This window comes from Rhinatrema bivittatum, chromosome 1, assembly GCF_901001135.1.
Source record: "Rhinatrema bivittatum chromosome 1, aRhiBiv1.1, whole genome shotgun sequence".
Classification (NCBI taxonomy): Eukaryota; Metazoa; Chordata; class Amphibia; order Gymnophiona; family Rhinatrematidae; genus Rhinatrema; species Rhinatrema bivittatum.
The window spans coordinates 358,987,339-359,010,590 of record NC_042615.1 but is presented as its reverse complement, the minus strand read 5'-3'; the positions used below and the strand labels follow the sequence as shown (position 1 = coordinate 359,010,590).

Below are 23,252 nucleotides of genomic sequence, written 5' to 3'. Positions count from 1 at the left end.
TATGGCCACTCTTGGTGTCCCTTTTTGCTGCAACTTGCTGAAAGTGGAGCCTAGGTGCTGGTCTGGATTTGAGCATCAGATGGTAGTGATTTTTCCATGGCACACCTGATCAGGTCTGATGTCAAACTGGTTGAGAATAGGATAGGTAGATGTATTTAAAAGCTGGAAACTGAAATAAAATCCCAAAAATATAGGGATTTTGCTGAGAATTGGGAAGAAAACAATTTTTTCCTGTGTATGTATTACCTTACAAACCCTTCAAGCTACAGCAACTAACTTTTCAGTATAGGTAGAGCTATATAAAACTTAGAACCCAGAATGATTTTGCAGAACATTTTTATGCATCTAGGTGAAAACTGGAGGTTTGGGGGGGGAATCACTTTCTGCTGCATGGTACTGACAGCTTATGGCCATTAGGAATTATTATCATTATGCAAAGTCAGATGAATAACACATGTTACCAAGAAATCAGTATTGTGAGAATTGCTGTGCAATGCGTTCCTTACTGGCTTTTACTTCTCCCAGTTCAATCTAATATCTGCAAAACAAGTATATTTGTTCCTTAAGTTCCTCAGCAATGTCACTGCTAAAGATATTGAAAAGGTCTGGTTCCTCAGCAATCTCACTAATAAATTTGCCTTCACCAGAGTGGCCTGCCATTTACCATCATGTTCTGTGATCTGCCACTCAACTGGTTCCTTGCAGTCTGTTTTTTCATCTTTGTCCTACTCCCACACCTCTTCCCATGATTATTCCCCAGTTAACACCCCATAATTCTGGAATCACCTATGTGAATGTATTTATTCCTTCTCATATTTTCTCATCTATCTTTTAGGGGGGCGGGGGTCCCTGCTGCACAAGATTATCCCATCATTTTTAATGCCTATCTGGGTGTGCCTAAGTCTTCTACCATGATCACACTGCAAAGTTTTTGAAGTGTGTTGATTATATCCTTTGAACACTGTTTGCCTGTATTGACTAGGAATTAATGAAGGCTAGAAGGTGTCCTCATTAGTCGTCTTCATTTTTAAAAAATAAGTCAAATTTTTTCTGCAGATTAGCATAATTAGAGTGAAGAAGCATATCCATAAGGAAACAGCTGGATACTAGTAATTTGTTGTCACAAGGAAAGAATGTCTGAATTTTATGGAAATGTCAACTGCAGATATAAATCTAGCTATAGTTACTACCTAAAATATCAAATATCTGATGAACAGAAATGGGATTTAGGAGAATATTTGTAACAGATTCCATGTTTATAAGATTGAAAATAGGTAAAATTGACTTCAAAGTGCAACCTATAATTCTAAGGGAAATTCTGTACTCTTAACCTCAATGAATTCAATGTTTCTTATTTTGTCAAAGGCCATGGCATTCCCTAAAGGATACAGCTAGCCTACCAGCTCCATAGATAACTTATTTATTTATTTATTTATAACCTTTTTTATACCGAAGTTCAGGTAACAGAATTACTTATCACTCCGGTTTTCATTATAACAAGTAGAAAATGACAACATATGTCTTACAATGAACAAGGGAGTGAACAACTTGGATAATATAACATAACATAACTAGGAACAGTAACTTAGGATGCAGGATTACTGGTTTTTGATCCTTGGGGCAAGTGTATAAAAGTGGAGGTTGTTTTGCCCCTCTATTTTTCTTATTAAAGATATTTTTAAATAAATTTCCCTTGTTAAATCTAGAACAATTTCTGTGCAGAGGCTAATCTGATATTTCTACTTCTTGGATTTCAGTCTCATCTTTATGGCAACTAAACTATTTCAGTACAGCTTAGATTGTATGTCCTCTTGGGCAGGTAAATAATACAGTTCCTGCATTGTAACTCACCTTAAGCAAAAGAAGAATAATTAAATTTAAAATCTAAAGCCTTAGTGGAGGAGAGTTATGGTCTTGGAAAATAGTCCCAGTGGCATGTCTAGACAAAACTATTTGGGAGAGCAAGCTAAGTATGGAAGGGGGCAAGCCAAAGTGACATTTCCACAAATTACACCCATCTTTAAATTGGCTAGAAAAGACAAAAAACGAAAAACTCCAATGGGCCTTCTGCAAAATTTAAAAAAACCCAGCCAATTTCATCTTCCCAGCAAAACTGTATTTAAAGTTTCCTAGCATGTAGCCAGATGGACTCAGGACCAATGGATATTGTGTTCTTCGGCTAGCAGATGGGAGACTGAGTCAGATTTCAACGCTGACGTCACTCTACATATACCTGAGCAGGAAGCTTAGCTCTTCAGTATTCTCAGTCTCCCAACAGATGCGGACACTATCCCACACACTAGAATAGTGTAACAATTACAACAAAGAAGAGAAAATTTACCTTAAGAAGATCGAGCCCTGCTTCTCCTGCAGTGAAACCTAAGGGTCCCTCCCCCAGTCGAGATTTCCTGAGGTGATTTCTGAGATCCCTCAGAGGTGAGCCTAGGTCCAGCAGCCGGTTCCCAGCGTGGACTTAGCCCTCAGAGTGGGTGCAGATTCGAGCGCAGCGGTGAAGATATTTCCCGCAGCTGGAGACCGCCCGGCACGCGACCGGTAAGCGCCGAGACCAGGTAAGGTAGAAATCTTTTTAAATTTAGGTCTCAGGTCTCCAGAACTCAAATAGCAGTACCAAACCTTTCTTCCGGCGAGGTTTAAAGGGACACAGATCGGGTTGAGCAGCCCTGGTTGGGCTAGGCCCCGATCCGGTGCAAGGGTCCACATACATGGAGACCCTCGGGGGGGGGGCCATCTTGTGAGCATGTTCGTCGGTGCCATATCCCCTCCTCGACTGGCGGTACGCACAAGGCAGGCCGGTCATCTGATGCACCTAACTTGCGGGTGTCCATAGAGAGACGCAGAGCTGTGCGCACAACTGAGACATGCACACAAATTTTGCAGCCTGTGTGCATAAACTGAGCGCACCTGGCGCACACAACTAAGCGCATCCATGCGCATAGCTACACGCACTGCCGAGTTTGAAGCTTTCCACGCGCACAAACAATAGTACCGCTTTCCAAGAAGGCAAAGGGACACTCCGTTTGTGCTGACTGCCGCATAAGGGCCACGCAACCTGAATTTGAGCCTTTCTTGTGCCAGCAGTGTGAAGAGGCCCAAGGGGAACCAAAGCCTGGTCCCCTACAGCCGGGAGAGGGGTCCGGAACTACTGACGATTGTACCCCGGACCTATGTATCTCCGACTCGGCCCCCCACAGGAAGGCACCTCTGGGGTCCCTACTATAACCCCTCCTGGGATCAACATGGACCTAGGGACTTTCTCCTGGGTGGAATTTTTTAAAGGGCTGCAAACCTTTGTTCAGGCACAACCAGCCCTTGCTGCGCACCAGGCTCACCCCCTGCCAGAAACACAAGACCTTCCCGGCACCTCTTGGGTTCCTCGAGACATGCCTTGCCTAACCAAGAACCTCCGTAATTGGGATCCAGACACCTCAGATGAGTGACTCCCTGGAAGAAGGAGAAATTCCTCCAGGGATTTCTACATATAGAACCATGCTTCGATTCTTCCACAAGGATGAATTACCAGCCCTTATTTCCCAGAGTCTGAAGACACTGGGCATTCTGGGCACTGACCCTATGGTGGAACCAAAGAAGAATCCCATTTTGGTGTTCCTTCGTAAGGCCTCATGCTACTTTCTTATGATGAAGGCCATCCAGGAACTGATTGACCTGGAATGGAATGCCCAGGAAGCCAGCTTCAAAGGGGGGCGGGCCTTGGAAGCCCTATATCCTCTGGAACCCGCGGCCAAGGAACGCCTGCATTTCCCAAAAGTGGACGCTATGGTCTGTGCAGTCTCAAAGCGAACAACGCGTTGAGGGAGAAGCAGCACTGAAGGACATGCAGGACAGTTGATTGGAGTCCATCCTTAAGCAGGCCTTCGATGCAACAGCAGTGACATTGCAGATTGCTTCCTGCTGTACTCTGGTGGCACGTTCCTGTTTGCTCCTCTCGAGAGATGGAACCTGCAGCCTCTTTCCTCTCTGACGCTACCTCAGACCTAATGCGCACCTCAGCCAGGGGCATTGCCTCGGTAGTGGCAGCCAGAAGACAACTACGGCTATGGAATTGGTCGGTGGACGCAACATCCAAAGCGAACCTCACGAGAATGCCTTTTAAAGGATCTCTCTTGTTTGGAAGGGAATTGGAGAAGTTAGTCAACAAATGGGGCAAATCTCCAGTGCCCTGACTACCGGAAGATAGTAATAAAAGACCTCGGCGTTCCTCCCCCAGAAAAACCAAGGGCAGAGGATTGCAGCGCTTTAGACCCTAGAAAAACGCACAGTTCCAGGCACCTTGCCCTTCTGGAAGGTCCCAGTCCTTTCGGAACAGACACACCAAGAGGGGGAGCAGGCTCAGGGGCAGGCTACAGCAGTACCCCACAATGAGAAGAGACAGAGACCCATCCAGAGGAAGAAGATATAGGGGGTCGACGTGCCCTCTTCTACTAAAAATGGGTCAAGATAACGTCTGACGTGGGTCCTAAACATCATTTGAGAAGGGTACTCTCTGGAATTCCACAGCATCCCATGAGGCAAATTTATGAGATCTCCCTGCCACTCCCACTCCCACTCCAAGAGACTGGCAGTAGAAACCACACTAGCAAGAGTACTCAGTCTGAAGGTAATAACCCCGGTGTCCACGCCCCAACAAAATTCTGGCCACTATTCCATCTATTTTATCGTCCCCAAGAAGGAAGGATTATTCTGGCCCATCTTGGACCTCAAGAATGTCAACAGTTATCTGAGGGTACCGCACTTCTGCATGGAAACCCTACGTTCCATTATAATGGCAGTGCAACCGGGAGAATTCTTAACCTCCCTGGATCTTTCCGAAGCCTATCTTCACATCCCAGTCCATCAGGATCACCAGCGCTTCCTGTGCTTTATGATACTGGGTCAAAATTACCAGTTCCGGGTGCTACCCTTCGGCCTAGCAACCACCTCCAGAACCTTCACCAAAATGATGGTCGTGGCAGCAACACTGAGGAAAGAAGGGATCCTGGTACATCCTTACTCGGATGATTGGCTGATCAGGGCAAAGTCTCCGGAGGAGAGTCGACAGGTGACCACCAGAGCTCGGGTGGGTCGTGAACACGGCCAAGAGCTGTCTACAGCCCTCTCAGTCACTAGAGTACCTGGGGGCCCGGTTCGACACCAAGCAGAACAAGGACTTCCTCCCCCCACCCACCCCCACAAGGAGAAGGAAACTGATGAGACAATTGCGAAGATTGATAACCAATGCATGTCCCAAGGTATGGGACTACTTTCAAGTCCTTGGCCTCGTGGTATCAACCCTGGAAGCCGTTCTGTGGGCAAGGGCCCATATGCAACCGCTCCAGCGCCTCCCTACTGTTACGATGGAACCCACTGTCCCAGAACTACTCAATTCACCTCCAGCTACCAGCAGAGGTTCGGGATCAGCTCCAATGGTGGCTACAGGAAGATCACCTAAGCAGAGGAGTAAACCTATCCCCAAGGATGTGCGCCTGCAAGGGTGGGGAGCACATTGTCAGGATCTGACGGCCCAGGCGGAATGGAACATAAACTGCCTAGAAGCTCGAGCAGTCAGACTAGCATGCCTGCAATTCATCCACAGACTCCGGTGCAAGTCAGAGTAATGTCTGACAACGCGCCAACAGTTGCCTACATCAACCGCCAGGGAAGAACCAAGAGCCAGCAGGTGTCTCTGGAGATAGATCCTCTCATGGCATTGGCGGAGATAAACCTGCAAGGGATCTTGGCCTCCCACATCACGGGAAAAGACAACGTCTCAGCGGACTCCCTCAGCCGAGAGAGCCTAGATCCGGGGGAATGGATGCTGTCGAATATAGCCTTCCAACTGATAGTAAATCACTGGGGTCTCCCAGCCATGGATTTACTGGCAACCCATCTCAATGCTCAAGTTCTCAGGTTCTTCAGCCACAGACGAGAACTACAATCCCAGGGAATCGACGCTCTCATCCAGAACTGGCCAGAGGAAGACTTCCTGTACACCTTCCCACCCTGGCCACTACTGGGCAGGGTCATCCGCAAGATAGAGCATCACAGGGGGCTAGTTCTACTAGTCGCCCCGGACTGGCCAAGACGACCATGGTACGCATACATGTGAAGACTACTTGCAGGGAACCCTCTGTGCCTACCTCCACACAGGGATCTTCTCCCAGCAGGGCCCGATCTTCCACGAAGATCCATCTTGATTCTCTCTTATGGTATGGCCCTTGAGAGGACTAGCCTGAAGAAAGGCGTGGTTACTCAAAGACCGTGATTGACACCCTGCTTCGAGTGTGCAAGTTCTCCACATCCCTGTCTTACATACGAATCTGGAGAGTATTCGAAGCCTGCTATGAAGACCGTGGCATCTACCCGCAGACAGCCAGAATTCCCATGATCCTGGAGTTCCTGCAGGACGGGATGAAGAATGGGTTGTCACTCAACTCCCTCAAGGTCCAAGTTGCAACACTGGTCTGCTTCAGAACCGAAGTTGATGGTACGAGACTATCAACTCATCCAGATGTGTCCTGCTTCCTGAAAGGGGTTAAACACCTAAAGTGGCCGGTGCCTCTATGGAACCTCAATCTAGTATTAGACTTCCTAGCAGGAGATTCCTTCATACTGACACGTGGTCTGTCACTATGCTTCTTAACCTTAAAGACGGCATTCTTGGTGGCAATATGTTCAGCTTGTCGCATCTCCGAACTTCAGGCGCTATCCTGTTGGGAACCATTCCTTAGGTTCACGCCTGGCACCATACAGCTGTGTATTGTCCCCTCCTTCTTACCGAAAGTGGTTTCCCAGTTTCACATGAACCAAACCATATTGCTACCATCTCCAGATGAGTATAAGGACTCTGAAGACTCACGCTTCCTTTGCCATCTGAATGTCGGCAGAATCCTAGTCCGATACTTAAAAAGATCTGAACCTGTGCGCAAAACGGATCACCTGTTCGTTCTTCACAGCGGGAAGAAACAAGGGGAAGCGGCATCGTGGGCGACCATAGCCCGCAGGATCAAAGAAATAATCAAGGCAGCCTAAATAGAGGCAGGAAAGCCCTTACCTCTACAGGTTAAAGCTCATTCTACAAGGGCCCAGGCAGTCTCCTTGGCGGAAACCAAGCTGCTGTTGCCCGCCGAGATCTGCCGGGCGGCGACGTGGTGCTCCATACACACCTTTTCCAGGTTCTACCACCTGGATGTTCAGGCCAGGAAGGACACAGCTTTCGCAAAGGCAGTATTAAGAGGGCCACGGGCAGCCTCCCACCCTGTTCTGGAGTAGCTTTTGTACATCCCATTGGTCCTTAGTCCATCTGACTACACGCTAGGAAATGGCGAAATTACTTACTTACCCAGAAAACGAGAACCTTGGATAACAAACCTCGAGACTAAGCTAATACAAGCTAATACGGGTAAGCCATGGCCTACCCCTACTTTCAAGACACCCACAGTTTGTCTGGTGTCTGCGTTGATTGATTGAGTGCACTGGCGGTCTCCAGTTTGAAAATCATTTGAACCGGTTTTGAGTTTAATCAAGTTTAATCAAGTTATTTAAGCAAACATATATCCACAATGGCTTTTTGAAGAGAATACTGAAGAGCTAAGCTTCCTGCACGGGTATATGTAGAGTGACGTCAGCTTTGAAATCTGACTCAGTCTCCCATCTGCTAGCAGAAGAGCTCAATACCCATTGGTCCTGAGTCCATTTGTCTACACTAAGGAAAAAGAAATTATCAGGTAAGTAATTTCTCCATTATCTGATATCCTCATTTAGCCACTTCAGTATGGACATGAGAATGAAATCTGGAGTCTATGCATGTAGAGACAGAATTTCAATATAAATTGCTCCTCCAGTTCTGTAACCCACTTCACATCCATAGAAATTTCCCCTATAACAGACCTTGGATTTGTCTCCTTACAACTCACCATACAAAATAAATTTTCAAATTCTGGTGTCATCTTAGTAAGACCAAAACAAATGCCCTGCAAAAATGATACTAAGATCTTGTGTAGTATTTGTTATACCTAAGCAGCACTAATGCCCAGAATTGAAACAGCAACAACCCTACCTAGGAAAAGACAGCACTGCAGTATTACACTGGTTCTGGAACAATACATCTTCTATGTGGAAAACACAACAAACTATATTGCAATAGATCCTTGCAGACGCTACACACTAGCAGACTCCGTCACTTTGGTCACACAAACAGAACAGGTACTCTATTCTAATACAGAATAGAGTAACCATAAAGTATAAACTGAAATGTGCAGACAACAGGAAACCGCTACAAGCCAGTCTCTATGCAGTGCAATAATGGAAAAACGTAAATTTTACCATTCCTTATAAAACATCAAACAAGATTGAGAAATATAACACATCAATCATTATAGTAAAACCATACTCATAAAAAGAATAAATATTTCAAAAGAATTGTCGAATAGAAAATCCATAATTTTCCAAATGCTAATAAAATATTTAAAACATCAGACACATCAAACACCACACAGTAATTAAAACAAATAAGCTTAAAATAAATCTCTTTCCATTCTTGGGAATTTATTTCCAGATGCCTGAGATTGTTGTGGAGGAGGAAGGGGAAGCCTCTCTGTCATATAATGAATTGAATCCTCAACTACTCTTCCTAATTTCCACAGTCTCTCATATATTGCTTATATTCTATTAATACAAAGTTATATATTGTATTGTATTCGTTCAGTTACTATGTTATATTGTAAAGCGCAATGCTGAATTACTGTTTGAATGTAAACCGAGGTGATGTTACTTACGTACCCCGGTATAGAAAAATCTATTAATAATAATAATAATAATAATAATATATACAATCTATAATGCATGTGTTCGGTGCTAAATTTTTATTGGTGCCGGAGTGTCTTCACTTCTGCCATGCCTTATTTATTTCAAAGATTTTATAGCCCGCCTTTAGCAAACCTGCTGAGCTATGTGGGTGACAACATATATAAAATTACATAAACATCATATAAAGACAGCATTAAGCATTAAAACATTTCACATTATTGCCTTATAAATAAAACTCTGCCTAAAGGCTGCACATGCCTTCATCTGGGGCTGCCGTTAGTGTTGCTTGATTCCTCTAGTGGCACTAAGGCCACAGCAATAGGAGCAGCAGCACCTAGAAATGTAAAAAGCATCATGGGACATCCTGAAGCCCTTACATGCTGACGGACCCTCCTGTGCCTCACACCCTCTTTCTTCATGGGATTCCCATTACCTTGAAAATCAACGTGAGGGCTTCAGGAGACTGCAGAATCTTTTGAATTTTCAGTTGCTGCAACAGTTGTTGAACTAGCACGGGAGGAGATGAGAAGATTTGGGAAAGGGCATTAATCATCCCCTCCCCCAATTATCTTTGGGCATTAGCCATTGGAGTCTGACCCCCTCCCTCCCTCACTCATGAAGGCCAAGCTTCTCCTCCTCTTCTATTTTTCTGGCTTTTTGCAGGATGAGCTCTGCAGATGGCCCTGCCTGGCCTTTTCTGTTCTTTGGGCCACTGACTCTGCCGGCTGGAAGCAGCCAGATGCAACTGCTTCCCTCTTTCGGTATCTCAGCTTGATGATATTTACACCAGAGTTCTGAAAGAACTCATATATGAAATTGCAGAACTGTTACTGGTAACGTTTAACCTATCATTAAAATTTGCCACTGTACTGAGGACTAGAAGGTAGCCAGCATAACACCATTTTTGAAAAGGGCTCCAGAGGCAGTCCAGTGATCCTGTCATTTCTTGGCTAGTGGGACATTGGGGCTCCTTCCAGCCCTGCTACTCTGGTCACCATTGTGCTTAAGTTCTCAGTTCCTTCATCTATTTACTAGTCAACCATCATCTGTGACTTCAGTGTTATAGATCAAACAGAAAGCAAATGCTTTTCTTATTTCATAAAGTACATTAAAAGATATGAACAAAAGTATCCGGACATACACAAAGGAGGCTATAGAATTTTTTCAGTGGAAAATATTTAAGATGTGATTTAATTAGCTTTTTGTGCAACTTAAATATCTTGCTGATGTATGCAGATGTGCTGCTGAATCTTCCATTTCTATAGAATCTGCACATAAGTTGCTGCAGAAAATAGTGGGCTTTGAAAATATTACTGTCTTCTCTACATGTTTTTTTATTTTGATAGCCCAAGAAGAGGTCCAGTATCTGGTGGAATATTTTCCAAAGGCTCTTAACATTTTCATTTAATGACTTATTACCTGCAGCTGATTCATATGTTAAGTATGACTTTGTAGTTAAGTGTTACAACAAGATTCTCGTTTTGATTTCTCAATTAAATCATAGGATAAAAGTTTTGAATGGATGTTGCACACAATTTTATCCACAATTAGATTTAATATCTTTGTTGCTGTGTCCACTTTTCTAGGGTACATGCTTGAACCTGATCAAGAACGAAGACCTGATATTTTTCAAGTGTCCTACTTTGCCTTTCAGCTTGCCAAAAAAGATTGCCCAGTATCCAATATATTTGTAAGTAGTGTTCTGTTAGTGCATATTTTATGTTGAACTGTTTTCACATTAAGTTGCCTAAAGGAACATTCATGAAATGTCCTAAAAGTACTTTATTCAATCCTAATTTATTTTACCAACTGTATTTGCATCTTGAGTTGGCATAATGTAGCCTAAATATGGACACTTTTAAAATACTTATTCTCTGAACAAGCACAGCTGAATTAGCATGACATGTGGGTGATGTCATCCAGCGGCACCGATGAACCTTTCTAAAGGGTTGATGTAATCATCCCCACTAAACCTATGGCTGTTTTTGGTTTTTTTTTATCGTTCTCCATGAGCAACCCAAGATGCCAGTCTTCACACATGGGTAAAATCATCTGACAATGCCTGGCACAGAACTTAGATTTCAAAGATTCTAGAGCTTTCAGCATGCTCTACTGAGAATGCACAGCTGTAGTCACCTCCCAGGCAGAGCCCCTCAGTCTCTTTTTCCCACATAGCCCGTAAGACACTGTTCTTTGCCATCTCCCTCAGCACTGCAGCGAAAGTTCTATAGTTATAGAAGCTGTTTTTCTAGCAAGTCCCTGTGAGGTTTTTTTTTGTTTTCCCTTATGTACCTTTCAGTAGTGTGTTTTGATTTTTTTTTTCCTTTTTCAAGGTTTCTCTGTTGGACCCTTGGTGGGCCTAGTGCACAGTGCAGCCTGGCAGTTTTCTTCTTTCCTTAATAAATAATGCTACGCATGCAGGTTGTTCATGTTGTCCTCTCCTTCAGTTTGTGTGTTTTTTGCCTTTGTTGGGACCTCGTGGGACCTGCGGGCTGCAGACCATGTGCGGTCAGAGGGGACCTCTAGCCTGGGGACTGGCCTGCGTTCCCAGCCAGGCAGGAGTCCTATGAAGCTCATCCGACCACTGAGTATCGACAGAAGCGCAGACATTGAAGGAATCAAGGACAGGAACATTCCCATAGGGAGGACAGCTCATCCTCCCCACACTCTTGGGGACTAGTCTCCATGGGCCCAAGTGAATCTTCTCCTCTGGTGCCGTGAATGACAGTCTCCCCTCCTGCCTATCAGTTTGTTCTAGCAGAGCAATCTCCTTAGAAGAAAAGGGTGAGCATGAACCTAGGCAATTGGCTCTGCTGCTGCACTGTTGGTACCATACCTAACATCGGTCACCCATGCATATCCATGTGCCAGAGCACTGGTGGTCAAACACTGGGAGTGGAGCTCAGGAGTGCTAGGGCCACTCTGTGCCAAGGATACCAGCAAGTGCTCTGGGTGCCATTGATAACCAAGGACATCAAGTGTCAAAGGTGCCATCGTCATCAAAAGCCATGGGCGCCATAGACATCGAGCACCATGGTGAACCATAGATGCCATGGGTACCATCAGCATCGAATGCCATGGGCCTGTGGGTACTGTTGGTTGCAGAGGCATGCCATCAATGCTGATGAGTGTTGCGGGCACCGTCAAATGTCACAGGCTGAAATTGATGCCATGGGCGCCATTGACTTCAAACACTGAGATCACTGCTGATACCATAGAGCATCATCGAGGCAATGAAGCATCGCAGGTGCTATTGAGGCAATAGGGCACTGTTGGCGCCATGGGCACCAGTGAGCATCAAAGCCACTGAGTGCCGTAGGTGCTGACAGACACTATTATGGCTATCGGCACCATGTATGTCAGCGCCATTAATGTTGGGGCGGATGCCATTTTCACCATCGAACACGATAAGTGGCATAAGGGGTATCGACAGTGTTGAACACCATTGACCTGTGTGCTGTGGGTGCTTTGCAACAACATTGGACCGTCCAGAAAGGCCAGCAAGTGCTGCTGGATGCCATTAGGTGTCATTGACAGGTGGCGCTACTGGGTGCTATCCATAGTGCTATTTTGGCACTATGGGATAATGTGTGGCACCAAATGCCGATGGGATCGATGCTATCACACACTGCACAACAGTCAGCTTCTTAGTACACAGCATAGTTGATGGTTCACGCCATGGTCAATGCAGAAACAGGGCTGGTACTGCAACATCAGGCACATATGTGCCACCAACAATAAGTTGGAGCACTGCTGCACAGGTACAAGGCACTGTAGTCAAAGGGCTGAGGTTAAATGCAGAGGTGCCATCATCACTCTGTGCTCTCTTCTATGTGCTATCTTGTGACAGTTGGTATCACGGTCTGGTGCCTCCAACTTTAAATGGAAGTACAGCATATATGCAACCACTCTTGCCAATCAGCTTTGCGCTTGAGTGGTACTCTAACCACTGATGGAATGATTTCATCTCCTCTGCATCATAAGCAGCATCTATGCATTCAGATAAGAAAGCCATGTTGTCTGGGTACCTGAGTTATGCAGAGATTCTCTGGCACAACATACTCTGTCCATGGCTGCATGCATCCTAGGGTTAGGGATCTCATATAAGAGGCTGCACCCAAATTGCAGTTGGTTAGGAATTATCTCTTTCAGTAGAGGGTGATATGTGTAACTGACAATGTGAACATTCTTTGGCTGACAAAGGTGATCCTTGTCCATGCAAATAGGTGAACAGTCTGTTCTGCTGGTTATATTGAACCTGATCCTGGGACCCTTGGGATTTTGCAATCAGAGAAGTCCAGTTTTCCACAGGTCCTGGCTCTTGCAGCATTCTGTTTCCGCGTCTCAGCAGATCGACTTCTGGACTTCTTCCTTAGAATGTTCTCACCCTTGACTAGAACCTAGGGTTGGTACTGAGTTTATTTGACTACATTGCCATATCTACTGAGAGGAAGTTGGACCTATGGCTGAGTCAAACTCTGTCAAAGCTCCCTGACTGGAGGGGATTAGTATGGTTGGGATATCACCTACTGAGATCTGTGGATCAGCGGGCTATAAATTTGTATAATTGTCTAATTTTACAGCTTAGAGGCTGTCTCTTTGTACCTGCAGCCCTGGGGTCTGCCTCTTCGTATTTCTTTGCTTCTGACTTCCAGTTGGAATGTCAAGGGAGAAGCCATGGTGGAAAGAGAGTGGTCTTGACTTATGGCTTCTAGGAAATATACATAATCCTTTCCCTGCTTTTGGTCAGAATCCTGGTTGAAATGCCTTTGGTTTTTTTTAATGGGTCAGTTGGTTGGCCAATGTGCTTCCCTTTCTTTCACCTGGGTTTATCTTGCTGGGTGGGAAGATATGCCCACCCAATGTAAGGAGTGCTTAGATTGGGTGAGCTTCCGTCGAAGCTCACTGCTGTGTGTGGGGTCTCGGCATGGTGCTCCCACTGGGAAGTAGCTCTTTCATGCCTCAGCACTCTTTTTTTTTTTTTTTCAATTCCATTTGACCTGGTGGGTCAGGTCTTTTGTTGTAGTCATTCATCAGGTGGGGTCTGCCACAGACCCTGGTACCTTTTTCTATGTCGTCAAAAAAAGTACTTGGGTTCTATGTGCATTGTTCCTTGCAGCCAAACATCGGGCATAGATACGTATAAATAATCTATTCTTGTTTGGTCAGATGCTTGTACACAGTTTTCTTTCCAGAGAGCTTTCTAGTTCAGATTGCCTATTTGGCTCTTTGACAACACAGAAACCTATGTGGTCTTGGACTAAGAGCTCTTGTTCTGTTGGTTAGTGATTTGTACCCTTTCCTTTGCTCAGGAGGACTTAGGCCTAATGGGGCATGTCTGGGCTCGCTGTGCAGGAGCTCTGACTGTGTTGGTTTTTGTGCAGAAAAGTTGAGTTCTTGCCACCAGTTCACATCACTCCTCTGCCTTTGGCGGGGGCTATTGCTGTGCAACAGTTTTTTTTTTTCACTTTGTCTATCACATGGGTCTCTCTGAGGTGTAGAATCCAACACCTTTTCCTCCTAAAGCCTGTTATGATTCTGGCTGCCTCAAAAAAAATTATGCTTTAACAGAGTAAAGGAGGAAAAAGAGTGGTTTATACTGCAAATCACTCAGGTGATGTCTTTAGCAGTATGGGACTTTCCCATAGAAATCACCCATTGGTCAGGGCTGCCATCCAGCTTATCCTCGGAAAAAGCACTGTTGCTTACCTCTAAAAGGTATTCTCTGATAGATGTCAGTACTCAGGATTCCTTCCTGCCTCCCCTGGGAGATGTTTTCTCCATTTCTTAGCTTTATCATGGTCTGAGGGATTCTGCCTGGAAAGCAGGAAGGTGACTACAGCTGCACATGCTTGGTAGAGCATAATAAAGACTACAATCTTTGAAAGTTCCGTGCTGCTCTCTGTCAGATGGAGTTACCCATGTGTGAGGACTGACATCCTCTGTCCATCAGAGAACACCTGTTACAGGTAAGCAACCATGCCTGTTTTAGCATGGGTTTTTTGGCGTTAATCTTGTCCAGGTATGTATTAAGGACTATAGCGCCTAAAAAACCTACAGCAAGCTTAGCTTGGGTGCATGCAAATTGCAGGGTAATATCCTAATTACCTATTACACTGCAATGCAAGGAAGTGCACTAGTGGGGTGGGTGCCTAGCATGATTCCTACTACTGCAGGGAATTTAACGCCTGCTGAGAGGCAGGCATTAAAATGTTCCCTGGCCGGCCTGGCAAGCTGTCCTCCCCCACATCTCTCAGATCCGGAGTCAAACCCAGCCGCTTCCACCTTTTAAAATGAAGTCAGCCACCAGGTTCAGGGTTGGGCCTCCTTCCAACTTCTGGTAGAAAATGAAATTGTGCCAGCAACTTCCCAGCTGCCAATTCAATTTTGTACTGGGAGCTGGAGGGGGCTGGAATTGACCCTTGATTTGCCAGCCAACTTTGTTTTAAAAGGTGAGCCAGACCTGTAAAACAGGGACAGAGGGGGACAGGGAGGACCACCAGACTAGACTTTATTTTTGTGAGAGGAAGTGGTGGAGGTCTGGGGAATCTTTTTTTTTTTTTTTTGTGCAGATTGCATGCAAATAGGCCTTGAGTCATAAAATCATGCATTTTTGGTCTATTTGTATGTCATTAGCTTACCGCATCCCTCGGGGACCATATTTTATAACTCCAGCATTAAATAAAATCTATGCTAAAATTTAACTTCAATTTTAGTGTTGGTTTTATTACATCAGCCCCTAAGTTCTTAGAGCTTTTCCTTTACTGAGCACGTGTGGGAATTCGTCAGAATACCATCGTAGATGTGGGCTGTATCTCATTGTAGTTTTTCTTAAATTCTTAATATCTCTTTTCTTCAAAGTTACCTGACTGCCTCAGCAGCCCCCAAGCAGCACATTTCAGTACTTTTTTTTTTTTAAGATTTTCTGTAAGAAATTTGGCAAGAAAAGTGTTAGCAGCTTTAAGGACGGTGTTTGTGGTAGGAAAATGTCCATTACGAACTGTGGGATTTTTGATAAATATTCCAGTATTTGCCCCAGAATTAGATTGAAAAAAAGACACACTCCAGCCAACTCACTGTAGTTAAAGTATTTCCTTTTTTTTTTTTTTTTTGTCAACATGTACTGGAAAAATGCCCACCCAAAAATAAGGAAACAGTCTTATCATAAGCAGTAATAATTCACACACTTTTTCTTTTTCTTCTGCTTTAAGCTATACATTTTATTTTATTTATTTATTTAAATTCTTTTACTATACCAATACTCAAGATGCGGTCTTATCGTACCGGTTTACAATAGAACCGGGGAAACCAATTAACTATATAGAAGGTAAGAAGTTACATCAAACAGGGAGCGAAAAACATGGGAGCTGGAGGACAGGAAAGATATTTTAAAACTATATCAACTGAAGAGTGCTAAAATAGTCATTGAAAACAGTGAAAACAAAAGACAGCGATACAAAATCAGCTAGATTAAGCTCGGCTGTGGGTTAATCTTAGGTAATTATTCACAATTATTCATAAATCTTGTGGACGGGGGAAGCATGGAGGGGTAAGCAGGGGGGGAGATGGGAGGGCAGGGATGGGGGGGGGGGAGTAGGGAGGCGGTCAAGGGTGAGAGACAATATGTTTGATAAAATGTTCCTTCAACTGTAAGCTTGAGTGAACAGCCAGATTTTTAGTTTCTTTCTGAAGGAGAGATGGCATTGTTCCTGGCGTATATCCGGGGGAAGCGAATTCCAATGGAGCGGACCCGCTGTCGAAAGTGCTCGCTTATGAATGGAGTTGAGGACTGAGGATTTGTTAGGGGGGGCCTTGAGAGAACCTTTGTAGGCGGATCTGATCGGTCTTGCGGAAGTATGTAGTTCGAGAGGGATAGAGAGTTGGAGTGTGGATTGCTGGTATACAGATTTGTGGATGATGGTGAGAGTCTTGAATAGTATTCTATAATGGATGGGTAGCCAATGAAGGATTTTTAGAATAGGTGTGATGCGGTCCTTACGACGTGTGTTTGTAAGGATCCTGGCCGCTGCGTTTTGCAGCATCTGTAGAGGTTTAGTAGAGGAGGCGGGAAGACCGAGTAGTAGAGCGTTGCAATAGTCAATCTTTGAAAACAGTATGGCTTGCAGCACTGAACGGAAATCCTGGAAGTGTAAGAGCGGTCTTAGCTTCTTCAGGACCTGTAGCTTAAAGAAGCATTCTTTAGTTGTAGCGTTAATGAACTTTTTGAAATTCATTCTAGAGTCAAGGGTGGCCCCAAGGTCTCTAACCTGGCTAGCTAGCGGAATAATTGTATTATTGGCGAAGGGGTTGTCATGGACAGGCACAAAGAATAAACAATGAAATGTTAGTTATACTCTGTCGTGATTATCCATTATATTTCAAGATACCCTTATTTCGCCGGAATGTGGGACTGCATCATTTATCTGTTTGGTCAGAAATGCAGCATTATTATTTATTTATTTATTTAACGAGTTTTATATACCGTTTTTTGGTTTCTCCATCACAACGGTTTACAAGCTATACCTTATTTATGCAATCTGTCTTTTAGAAGTAAACATTCTTATAATATCTGGTTATATTCCTATGAGTAAATGGTTTGTTGCTCTTTAGCCCACTTTGTCTCATGTCCAGCCTTAAGCAATTTCTGCTGTAAGTGATTAAATGAGTTTTTTTTCTAAATAAGCATCCAGGGCCTCACCAGCTTTAATGCATCAGCATAGGTGAGACTCTTAACAAGAGAATCCCCCTAGATTTATGGGGATGGACATGGCCTTTGTTACTGCTGCCTTGGACTGAATTACGACTGGTTAATTGTTACCATTGTGGCTGGATTTCCCCACATTCCCAAAAGTTAAGGGCCTGGGAAATGGAGGAATCTTTCAACATCTTTAAGAAGCACCTAAAACCCTTATTGTTTAAACATGCATATGAATAATTTTTAGACCCCAGAGAGAAAGAAGTCCCTGCCTAAGATCTCTCTTCAGGATTTGTGAGAAAAATGGCCAAAGCCATTCCATTTGTTACAGACAGAAGATATCCTCCAGTTTGAGGAGACCTCTAAGAAGAGTGTGGCAGTCCCAGTCCATGAAATCCTTCAGGAGGTACAGATGATGATGTGGGAGAACCCCCTCTCTGTGGCTGCCATCAATAGAAAAATGGACACAGTCTATCTTGTCTAAAAGCCTCCCAGATTGGACAAGTGACAGTTACCATGCAAATCTGTGGTAGTCGAATCTGCTCTCAAAAAGGCCCAAGATTTAGAATCCACTTCTCTGTGCCCCTGGAGAGAGATTTTAGGACCATGGATACTATTGGGAGAAAAGTGTTTCAGGGAGGTAAGCTCAGTGCCGATATAGCCTCCTTCCAGTTCTTCATGGGCCAGTACAGGTGGGATGTACTGAAGTAGGTGTAGGTGGTGGCCAAGCAGCTTCCTCAGAAATAGCAAGATACCCTCCAGTCACTGGTGGACAAAGGGTTAGAGTGTGGAAAACACTTGGTCCATTCAATTTTTGATGTTTTTGAAATGGCATAGAGTCTCTGCCAATAGGGATAGGGGTCCGCAGACTCACCTGACTGCAGGCTTTGAATCTCCACCCAGAAGTGCAGGAATGACTTGCCAACATGCCATGCACAGGACAGAATTTCTTTGGAGGTAGAATAAGAATGCGGTTGCAAAGATCCAAGATCACTGTGCAACCCTCCAGCAGCTTTCTGCTGGAACTCGAGACCCGGGCTTCTCCTCCAGGAGATATCTGAGCCAGGGCAGAGGAGGCATTTCTTTCACAGCAGACACCTTATATCCATCCTGGATATAAACTGCAACCCAGCCTACACCTGGGATGGAGTTTTGACTAGATCACAGAAAACATAGCCAGGATCCCAGTACCCATGCCAGAGGAACATCTGGTTCTGGGGAGGCTACAGTTTTACGTTATGCAGTAGCCCAGCGCAACCTCGGACGTCTGGGTCCTCAGCATCATCAGAAAAGGTACAGATTAAATCTTAGGGATCTCCTGCCAAATTGACCTTTGGACCCCAGTTGGAGTGCTTGTTGCATCAGGAACTGTTTAAAGGAGCTCTCCTTCTTAATGGCCAGAGAGGCTAAGCCTGTGCCACCAAGGCAGAAAGAGCAGGGATTTTACTCACAAGTATTACCTGATTCCCATCCTAGATCTAAGGGCCTTAAACAATTTCATCAAAAAGGAAAAGTTCAATATGGTTTCCCTGGGCATATTAATACCTTTTTTTCAAAAAAGGTACTGGCTATGCACACTCAATCTAAAGGATGCTTACACATATATAGAGATTTTCCCCAATTACAAGAGATATATCAGATTCGTCGTGGGAGACAATAGACTCCAGTATTGCATTCTGCCTTTTTGGCTAGTGTCTACCCCACATATCTTAACAAAATAGCCATGATGGCAGCGCACTTATTGAAACTAGAGGTGTATGTGTATCCCTGTCTGAACAATTGGCCGGCCAAGAGCACATCTCAGGCAGGAACTGAGGAATCTATGCATTTGGCCATTTGGGTAGAATTGCCAGGGTTCATTGTCAGCTACTCCATATCTTATCTGACCCCCTCACCTCAATTGACATTTATTGGAGTTCTGCTAGACATGACTCATGCAAAGGCCTTTATTCCGCAAAAGCCTGATGTCCACAGCAGAAAAGATTCAGATGAGACTGCAGACATCAGCATGGTACATGGTGAGGCTGTTGGGTCTCATGGCCTCAATAGTATATGTCACTTCTGTGTCACATGAGAAGAGCCCAGTGGACATGAGGTCTGTGGCTACAGGCCACTCAAGTCCTATGGGGCAACATCCAGATCACACAACCACTCAGGGACTTACTTTACTAGTGACGGGATAATTCCAGTCTGATCAAAGAAATCCCCTTCCAAAATTCTCTGATTCAAAAAGACCTCACAACAGATGTATCCAATCAGAGCTCAGATCGACTCTGCACCCAGCTTGCTGTCTGCTCAGGAGAAGTTACACCAAATAATCTTTCTGGAGCCCCAGGCAATCCGATATTCTCTAAAGGCTTTCAGAGATTGGTTATCCAACAAAATTATCCTTGTTCAGATGGATAGCCAAGTGGCATTGTAATACATCAATGAGCAAGGGGAGGTACCGGCTTGTATCTCCTGTATTGGGAGGCTGTTCAGCTGTGGGACTAGGTCATCTCTCAGAGGATGTTGCTTAGGGCCACATACCTGGCGGGAATGGAAAATGTTCTAGTGAACAGTCTGAGTCAAACCTTGCAATCCCTTGAGTGGTGCCTTAACCAGTAGAGAATCAGATTTCCCACTGCTGGGGCACACATGTGGTGGATCTGTTCATGTACTCTTGGAACAGGAAGGTCCCACTCTACTGTTTCAGGCAGTGGGCATTTGACAAACTAGCCTCGAATGTCAAACGTTGTCTTAGATTGAGATAGAGGACTGCTGTATCTGTACCCTCTAGTAGCAAAGACTCTCGAAGCTCATAGAGGACCTGGGGTCAACATGATTCTCATAGCCCTCTTTTGGCCAAGATACATCTGGTTCCCACATGGAAGTGGAAGCCTGTTTGTGCATGAGAGAGAGAAACTGTTAAGGAAACGTGACTGGTGTGTGTGTAAGAGAGAGACTGGTTGAGAGATGATTGATGTGTGAAAGACAGAAACTGGTCATGGGGGTGTGACTGGTGTGTGTGTATGAGAGACAGAGAGGCTGGTCGTGGGTCCTAAGGAAGAGGACCATGAGTACAGAGCTTCAGCCACTACTGCTTCTGGTGTGTGCTACTGGTCTGCATGGAAGAGGAGTAGGAGAGCTGATGGAGGGAGTTAGTAAAAGTGGCTTTTTAAGTTTATTTTTCTTGATTGACTGCCATTTTAATTACTGAATATTATGTGATGTCTGCTGTTTTGAAATATTTTATTGGTGTTTGGAGAATTTTAATTTTTATGAGTTTTTAATTGTATATTCTGTTCACAGTTGTGAAACATTTATTGTGCTTATTAGTATAGTTATACAATTATTTCTGTGTTGGGATCTATAGCTGCTTGGCTAGTTCTGTTTTCCTAATAGGAAGTGTATTGGTGTTTAGGGCCTGATTTAATATTTGTAGTGTTGCCTTTTCATAGGTAGGGTTGTTACTGTTTGAGCGCATTCCATAATACAGGTATAATTGTGTGCAGATTAGTTTATGTGCATTACTGCAGATCCTGGGAGTATGTTAGGTCGGTTCTGTGTATGTGACCGAGGTGAGGTATTTTACTAACAAGTAAGCGTTTGTATCAGTCTTATTTGTTGTATTTTCTCAAGAGGACATGCATTGGTGATAAAACTGCTGTCTTTTCATAAGTAGGGCTATTGAGCCTGGTAGTAGGAGTTTGTGTTGCTGTTACTGAGATGCCACTAAAACCAGAATATCTTTTTTGTAAGGTGAGTCGTACAGGGAATGTCATCATTCTGCTTTACATCCATAATTGTGGGTCAGGGGGGTTCCTATGGATTCATGTGGTCATGTGTTCAGTGTGTCACGCATGTGAGAACCAACTGTCAGGTGTGTCCCCACAGAAAAAAGGTTAAGAACATAAGAAAATGCCATATTGGGTCAGACCAAGGGTCCATCAAGCCCCCAGCATCCTGTTTCCAACAGTGGCCAATCCAGGTCATAAGAACCTGGCAAGTACCCAAAAACTGTCTATTCCAATGGCAGTGGCTATTCTCTAAGTGAACTTAATAGCAGGTAATGGACTTCTCCTCCAAGAACTTATCCAATCCTTTTTTAAACACCGCTATACTAACTGCACTAACCACATCCTCTGGCAACAAATTCCAGAGTTTAATTGTGCGCTGAGTAAAAAAGAACTTTCTCCGATTAGTTTTAAATGTGCCCCATGCTAACTTCATGGAGTGCCCCCTAGTCTTTCTACTATCCGAAAGAGTAAATAACCGATTCACATCTACCCATTCTAGACTTCTCACAATTTTAAACAAATTATGCTCTATCATATCCCCCCTCAGCCGTCTCTTCTCCAAGCTGAAAAGTCCTAACCTCTTTAGTCTTTCCTCATAGGGGAGCTGTTCCATTCCCCTTATCATTTTGGTAGCCCTTCTCTGTACCTACAGGTTGAGAGCCACTGGATTAAAGGAAGGCTATAAGAAAATTTCAGTGTTTGATATCCCTTGGGGTAGAAAGATTAAATGATTTCTTTGTTTCAATGTTTACTAAAGAGGATGTTGGGGAGGTACCCGTACTGGAGAAGGTTTTCATGGGTAATGATTCAGATGGACTGAGCCAAATCACGGTGAACCTAGAAGATGTGGTAAACCTGATTGACAAACTGAAGAGTAGTAAATCGCCTGTACTGGATGGTATACACCCCAGAGTTCTGAAGGAACTAAAAAATGAAATTTCAGACCTATTAGTAAAAATTTGTAACCTATCATTAAAATCATCCATTGTACCTGAAGACTGGAGGATAGCTAATGTAACTCCAATATTTAAAAAGGGCTCCAGGGGCGATCCGGGAAACTACAGACCGGTTAGCCTGACTTCAGTGCCAGGAAAAATAGTGGAAAGTGTTCTAAACATCAAAATCACAGAACATATAGAAAGACATGGTTTAATGGGATAAAGTCAGCATGGTCTACCCAAGGCAAGTCTTGTCTCACAAATCTTCACTTTTTTTGAAGAAGTTAATAAACATGTGGATAAAGGTGAACCAGTAGATGTAGTGTACTTGGATTTTCAGAAGGCATTTGAAAAAGTTCCTCATGAGAGGCTACTAGGAAAAGTAAAAAGTCATGGGATAGGTGGCGATGTCCTTTCGTGGATTACAAACTGGCTAAAAGACAGGAAACAGAGTAGGATTAAATGGACAATTTTCTCAGTGGAAGGGAATGGACAGTGGAGTGCCTCAGGGATCTGTATCGGGACCCTTACTTTTCAATCTACCTTATAAATGGCCTGTGACCGACGGCCCGCAAATGCGCAGTAGAGACCAGCTCTACCGCGCATGTGCGGGCGAGCACGTCGCTCTGAGGCAGCTTCAGAAAGAAAAAAAAATGGCGGCGTCCAGTGGCGGCAGCGGGCGGCGGCGGTGGCGACGGCGGTAGCGGGCGGTAGGGAGGGAGAAGAGAGAGAGAGGGAGGGACGGACTGAGTGGGAGGGAGGGACGGAGAGAGAGAGTGGGAGGGAGTGACTGAGTGAGAGGGAGTGACTGAGTGAGAGGGAGTGACTGAGTGAGAGGGAGGGATTGAGTGAGGGGGAGGGATTGAGTGAGGGGGAGGGATTGAGTGAGGGGGAGGGACTGAGTGAGGGGGAGGGACTGAGTGAGGGGGAGGGACTGAGTGAGGGGGAGGGAGTGGGACTGAGTGAGAGGGAGAGGGGGGGACTGAGGGAGGGAGTGGGACTGAGGGAGAGTGAGTG

The 23,252-nt window shown here is 44.6% G+C and overlaps 1 protein-coding gene across 4 annotated transcripts in view; it reads left to right on the top strand.

The window, feature by feature from the left end:
- BMP2K (BMP2 inducible kinase) overlaps nucleotides 1-23,252 on the top strand; it is a 402,471-nt gene that overhangs the window by 230,730 nt on the left and 148,489 nt on the right. For all 4 annotated transcript variants that reach the window (XM_029600312.1, XM_029600318.1, XM_029600326.1 and 1 more), the window contains exon 8: nucleotides 10,410-10,513. In XM_029600312.1, the coding sequence (XP_029456172.1) occupies nucleotides 10,410-10,513 (104 nt within the window). The remainder of the gene's footprint in view (nucleotides 1-10,409; nucleotides 10,514-23,252) is intronic.